The 6,961-nt window shown below is 48.0% G+C and overlaps 1 protein-coding gene across 1 annotated transcript in view; it reads left to right on the top strand.

Moving 5' to 3' along the window:
* MPP1 (membrane protein, palmitoylated 1, 55kDa) overlaps nt 1-6,627 on the top strand; it is an 18,337-nt gene extending 11,710 nt beyond the window's left edge. Inside the window, exons 7-11 of the mRNA XM_014532373.1 lie at nt 235-315; nt 2,408-2,488; nt 3,121-3,323; nt 3,556-3,630; nt 5,985-6,627. Of these exons, the coding sequence (XP_014387859.1) occupies nt 235-315; nt 2,408-2,488; nt 3,121-3,323; nt 3,556-3,630; nt 5,985-6,161 (617 nt within the window). The 3' untranslated portion in view covers nt 6,162-6,627. The remainder of the gene's footprint in view (nt 1-234; nt 316-2,407; nt 2,489-3,120; nt 3,324-3,555; nt 3,631-5,984) is intronic.
* The last annotated feature ends 334 nt before the right edge of the window (nt 6,628-6,961 follow it).

Below are 6,961 nucleotides of genomic sequence, written 5' to 3'. Positions count from 1 at the left end.
CACGTGGTATTTTGTGGAAGAGCCACACTCAAGGGGCCACAGAGCCGAATGTGGCTCGCGAGCCGCAGTTTGCCGATCACTGGGCTAGGGCATTGATGTAGCATTTATTAAACACCTCCATCCTGCTCTGGATAAAGATGGGAAGAGTCAGGAGAGTCACAGGCAGGGAAGTCGCCTGGCGCGCTTTCTCCTGGGCTCTGGAAATGAACTTCGCTTGGTTTCCTTTGTCTCTAGTTTTTGACCAGTTGGATGTCGTCTCCTACGAGGAAGTGGTTCGGCTCCCTGCGTTCAAAAGGAAGACCCTGGTGCTGATCGGTACCTTCTTCTTGCCCCTCCTGTTGCTTTGCTCGTTACAGGACCTTTCTGACCTTGTTTTCCTGCCTGTAGTATCCATTCCTTCCAACAAAAAAGACAGCGAGGAAAAGAAGAAAAGAATAGGAGGAAGGTCTGTTGGGTTCTCCATATAGGACAGATATAAAGAATTTTCTGAGTTCTTACCTCATCTGGGTGCACCTTACAAGTTTTCCTGCCACTAATTTTTTTATGTGTTTTTATTGATTTTTAGAGAGATAGGAAAGGAGAGGGATAGAGAGAAACATCTGTGAGACATCGATCACCTGCCTCCTGCACGCCCCCTATTGGCGATCAAGCCCACAACCCAGGGCATGTGCCCTGACCCGGAATTGAACCAGTGACCGCCTGGTTCATGGGTTGATGCTCAACCATGCCAGCTGGGCTGCAACTAATTATATAGATAGGGTTTGGGGCTGGCCAGTCCTAACCTGGGTTTTTCTCTTTGTTCATCTGACTGTAGAGGTGTTCCAGTCCTGAGCCTTTTGTTTGTTTGTTTGTTAATCCTCACCTGAGGATATTTTTTCCATTGATTCTTTTAAAAAATATTTTTTTATTGATTTCAGAGAGGATGGGAGAGGGAGAGAGAGATAGAAACATCAATGATGAGAATCATTGGTCGGCTGCCTCCTGCATGCCCCCTACTGGGGAACGAGCCCGAAACCTGGGCATGTGCCCTTGACCGGAATCGAACCTGGGACCCTTCAGTCCACAGGCTCTATCTTCTGAGCCAAACCAGCTAGGGCTCCATTGATTTTTTAGAGAGAGTGGAAGTGGGGGATGAGTTGGAAGAGGTTGGGGGGAGAGAGCAACATCGATGTGAGAGAGACACATCCATTAATTGGCTGCCTCCCACACCACTCCCTCCAACTGGGGCCAAGAATTGAACCTGCAACCCAGGCACGTGCCCTTGACTGGGAATCGAACCCACGGCTCTTTGGTCCAAGGGCCGACACTCTAATCACTGAGCCAAACTAGCGAGGGCAGTCCTGTGCTTTTTTTTTTAAGTATATGTGTTAGAGTGCTTTGTTAGTAACATAAGCTCTTTAGTCATCCACATGAGCTCTGGCCTTGAAATGAAATGAGTCCTTGCTCCAAACCCAGGTATGTGGGCCTTGGCACTGGAGGGTGGCTCACCTCCCTGTCTTCAGAATTAAACATTAGTTGGTTAGAAGATCTGGATTAGGTTTTGGTGAAATTTCCAGTGAAAACACCAGCTTAAATTCAACACTATTCATTTGGGAGAGCTCAGTAAAGCTGTCCTTAGAAAACAGAAACCCCCATATGTTAGCTGGCTCCTCTGTGGAAGTAACAGTTATGCTCTGAGTCCTGACCCTCAGTCCTTAGAAAGAGCCTCCTTCCCCAACTGGGACACAAGGGCCTGGAGCCCCAAATCCCCCTGCACCTAAAGCAGGGGTGGGGAACCTTTTTTCTGCAAAGGGCCATTTGGATATTTATAACATCACTAGAGGCCTGGTGCACGACATTCGTGCACTGGGGAGGGGGTTCCTTCAGCTCAGCCTGTGCCTTCTTGCAGTCTGGGACCCTTTGGGACCCCTTTTGGCTGAGCAGCACTCCCCCTGTGGGAGCGCACTGACCACCAGGGGGCAGCTCCTGCATCGAGCGTCTGCCCCCTGGTGGTCAGTGCACATCATAGCAACCAGTTGTTCTGCCATTCGGTCAATTTGCATATTAGGGTTTTATTATATAGGATTCTCAGGCCATACAAAATTATCTACTTAAAAATTAGCCTGCTATATTTGGTCAAACATTTAATTAACTCACCCCTAATGCTTTGGCAGGGCCAAACCAAATGATTTCACGGGCCTTATACAGCCCAAGGGCCAGACGTTCCCCACCCCTGTGCTAAAGGAACGCTTGCACCTGACCCCAGCCCAGAGGCTGTGCCAGCTCACTTTCACCTGTTGGCGATTCCAGGCCCTGAGAGAGGAAAACCATGTCCTATTCCTACTCCCATCCCCTCCTTTCTCTCTGGGCAAAGAAATGGAAGGCTTCATGAAAATCAGCAACCTGGATTCTCTCTCCTCTTCTGCAGGAGCCAGTGGGGTGGGTCGCAGCCATATTAAGAACGCCCTGCTCAGCCAGAACCCGGAGAAGTTTGAGTACCCAGCCCCGTGTAAGTAGCTCTGGGGGCCTTGGAGGGCAAGTGAGAGCACTCTCCATCCGAGATACCGTAGTGGTCCTTTTTTTTTTTTTTTTGGTGATTTTATTTGAAATGTTTCATTATAAAAACAAAACACAATGTAGACAAGATACAGATTTGTACCCGTAATCGCTCCAACTAACAATGTAACTGTTTTCTTTTTTTTTTTTTAAATATGTTTTCATTGTTTTCAGAGAGAGGAAGGGAGAGGGAGAGATAGAAACATCAATGATGAGAGCGAATCATTGGCTGCCTCCTGTACACCCCACACTGGGGATCGAGCCTGCAACCCGGGCAAGTGCCCTGACCGGGAATTGAACCGTGACCTCCTGGTTCCTAGGTCGATGCTCAACCACTGGGCCACGCCAGCCGGGCTGATAGAAATTTTTTATGTTGGGCTTTGCCTCCTGAGGGTTAAACATGTTCTAGGTGGATGGGGGATTCCCTGATCTGCATCATCTCCTATCATCAGCCCTTAAGGATCCCGTGGGAGAAAACCCCCTATTCAGCTCTCTGCACCACAGGCAGCTAGTGTTTCGATACAGACACCGTGGTCCATGGTGCGGACCCCGAGTTTGTCAGGGGCTGGGGCTTCTTGTGCACAGATACAACACGGCTGCCCAAGAAGAATGAGGAGGACGGGAAGGAGTACCACTTCATCTCCACGGAGGAGATGAGCAGGAGCATCTCTGCCAACGAGTTCTTGGAGTTCGGTAGCTACCAGGGCAACATGTTTGGCACCAAGTTTGACACAGTGCACCGGATCCATGAGCGGAACAAGATTGCCATCCTGGACATCGAGCCGCAGGTGGGTCGGCGCGGAAAGGCAGGCCCGTGGGGAGGGGATGCTGAAGAGCAATGCTGGGGGGCATGTTTGGGGAGCTCATATTTGCTTCATATACTCTCAGCGGGGTCATCTGGAAGAACAGTAGGATAGGAAGCGATGGAAATAGGACTGGGCTTAGTGACTCCCAGAGATGCATCAGGACAGCTGACTTAAGTTTTTAACTCTTTTCTTCTTACCCCTTCCTCTTTTCTAGACTCTCAAGATTGTCCGGACAGCAGAACTTTCACCTTTCATTGTGTTTATCGCACCTACTGACCAGGGCACTCAGGTGGGAAGGAGGGGGTTGTACAGGGGGAGGGGTTAACTCTTTTTTAAAAATATCTGTTTATATCATAGAGGAAGGGAGAGGGAGAGGGACATAGAAACATTAATGATGAGAGAGAACCATTGATCGGCTGCCTCCTGCACGCCCCCTACCCAGGCATGTGCCCTGATAGGGAATCAAACCGTGACCTCCTGGTTCATAGGTTGACGCTCAACCACTGAGCCATGTCAGCCAAGCTATTTGAGTTGTTTTAAACCTTGGGCTATTGTAAATAATATGGCACCAATGGCTCTGTACATATGGCATTGCATGTGTGTGCAAATATATCTGTAGGGAAAAATCCAGACAGGATTGCTGGGTTCAAGTATGCATGCTTTGGGAAGTGGGAATTCAGAGATGATTATCTGGGAGAGTGCTTGCTTCCCTGTGCCAGGATCATATTTTCCAAACTTTCATTTTTGACCAATCTAATAGAGGGGAAAATGGCATCTCATACTTTTTTCTTGTACTGTAAGCATATACCTATACCTATACCTATACCTATACCTATACCTATACTATACCTATACCTATATCTATACCTATACCTATATCTATATTTATACCTATACCTACATCTATCTATATCTATATCTATATCTATATCTATATCAATCTATATCTATATCTATATCTATCTATATCTATATCGATATAAAGGCCCAGCAACCATTATGGCAGAACAACCAGAATGACCATTATGACCGGTCACTATGACACGCACTGTGGCAGCCAACCAGCCTGATCCGGGCCCGATCGGCCCATCCCCCTAGGCTGCCCGGCCTCCAACACCTCCATCGGGGATGGGGCCGGCTGGCCAACGAATTCGTGCACCAGGCCTCTAGTGTGTGTGTGTGTGTGTGTGTGTGTATAATGTTTTTATTTCAGAGAGGTAGAGAGAGGGAGGGAGAGAGATTGAAATATCAATGATGAGAAAGAATCATTGATTGGCTACCTCCCGCTTCCCCCTCACTGGGGATCGAGCCCACAACCCGGGCATGTGCTCTTGATTGGAATCGAACCCAGAAACTTTCAGTCCGCAGGCTGACGCTCTATCCACTGAGCCAAACCAGCTAGGTCCATTTGTATTGTCTTTTTTTTTTAATACATTTAATTGATTTTTTTACAGAGAGGAAGGGAGAGGGACAGAGAGTTAGAAACATCGATGAGAGAGAAACATTGATCAGCTGCCTCCTGCTCACCCCCTACTGGGGATGTGCCCACAACCAAGGTACATGCCCTTGACTGGAATCGAACCTGGGACCCTTGAGTCCGCAGGCTGACGCTCTATCCACTGAGCCAAACCGGTTAGGGCTGTATTGTCTTTTTAAAAATATGTTTTTATTGATTTCAGAGAAAGGGAGAGGGAGAGATAGAAACATCAATGATGAGAGAGAATCATCAATCTGCCACCTCCTGCACGCCCTCTACTGGGGATTGACCCCACAACTGGGGCATGTGCCCTGATGGGGGAATCAAACCGTGACCTCCTGGTTCATAGGTTGACACTCAACCACTCAGCCATGCCAGCCGGGCTATATTGTCTTTTCTGTTAACACCTAGCTTATTGTTCTGTTGTGTTATTGGCCTCTTAGTGATTTCTAGGAACTCTGTTATTAGGGTAATTAGCCCTTCGTGGTATCAGTTGCAAGTTGTTTTTTTTTTTTCCCAATTTGGCATCTCTCTTGGTGTTTATTGCTACAGAACCATTTTCACTCTTACAAAGTTAAATTATCAGTCTTCATGGCCACTTGGTTTTGGGGCCTAGAAAGAGGCCCGGGGTTCTAAGTTGCACTTACCCTTGTCCTGGGATTGCAGCTCTGGTGGTTGCTGAAATGGCTGTCCATGTTCAAGGGCAAGAGCTGGGAGATAGCTATTGGTCTTCCTGAGAGCTCCAATTAGCTTGAGGGTTAGTTTGAGATCCTCTGATAATTGTTCGTAATTGATTGCCTCTCTATGCCCTTCCAACAGTCTCAAAGTCTTCAGAATTTGTCTCTAAGCAGGTGACTGGAATCCAGCAATGGTCACAACAGTCAACACCCGCTTAAAAGCTGTCACTAGCCCCACCAGCGTGGCTCAGTAGTTGAGCGTCGACCAATGACCCAGGAGGTCACGGTTCAATTCCCGGTCAGGGCACATGCCCGGGTTGTGCAGGAGGCAATCAGTGATTCTCATCATTGATGTTTCTCTCTCTCCCCTTCTCCCTTCTTCTCTGAAATAAAAAAAACACACAACTACTTTTAAGAAGTTGTCACTAGCCCCTCTGGCTGGGCGTGCTGCACCTGCTTCATCAATGGCTGCTTCTCTTTCCTTTGCAGACGGAAGCCCTGCAGCAGCTGCAGAAGGACTCGGAGGCCATCCGCAGCCAGTACGCGCACTACTTTGACCTCTCGCTGGTCAATAATGGCGTTGACGAAATCCTTAAGAAACTGCAAGAAGCCTTTGACCAAGCGTGCAGATCTCCACAGTGGGTGCCTGTCTCCTGGGTTTACTAGGCTTGCAGAAATGGGGCTACCATATACTCTATCCAGTATTTGGAACTCCACTCCCCTTGCTTTAAGACAAACAGGGTCGCTCCAGCTAGTTTTGTGTCCGCTTCCAGCTCTATGCAACTATCCTAATTAGGCCAGTGGGTGGCAGTCTTACTCAAGCTCCTCAAGGGCTCGGCTCTGGTTTTCCTGCTGCATGTGGCCCCACTGATTTCAAAAGAATCTCTGGAAATTGGGGCAGAAGCACGACCCAAATGCAAATGCTAATCAAAGATGGTGCTCACAGCGAGGAAAAGCCTGGACCCTGTCCCTCTAAAGCCTACGCTCCTTCACCTTTAATCACGTCTTTACTATGAAGAAAGCATTTTTTTTACTGCCTTTCTAAAATGCCAAAATGAAACAGCTCTGCAATAGGATGTCTGCTCTAGGAAAACCCTCAAAAGCAATAAAGAGATTACTGTTAAAATGCCAATGACCTTGTAACTCTCTGGGTTGTTTTTTTAAAAAATATATTTTATTGATTTTTTACAGAGAGGGAGGGAGAGGGATAGAGAGTTAGGAACATCGATGAGAGAGAAACATCGAACAGCTGCCTCTTGCACACCCCCTACTGGGGATGTGCCCGCAACCAAGGTACATGCCCTTGACTGGAATCGAACCTGGGACCCTTCAGTCTGCAGGCCAATGCTCTATCCACTGAGCCAAACCGGTTAGGGCTCTGGGTTTTTACCTGTACCACAAGCATCTGACTGGAGAAATGTCACTCGCTTTAAGCTCCTAGAGCAGCGGTTCTCAACCTGTGGGTC

Source organism: Myotis brandtii, unplaced genomic scaffold (assembly GCF_000412655.1).
Source record: "Myotis brandtii unplaced genomic scaffold, ASM41265v1 scaffold889, whole genome shotgun sequence".
In the NCBI taxonomy this organism is placed as follows: Eukaryota; Metazoa; Chordata; class Mammalia; order Chiroptera; family Vespertilionidae; genus Myotis; species Myotis brandtii.
The sequence above is the reverse complement of the archived record's forward strand: the minus strand, read 5'-3'. Positions and strand labels throughout refer to the sequence as shown.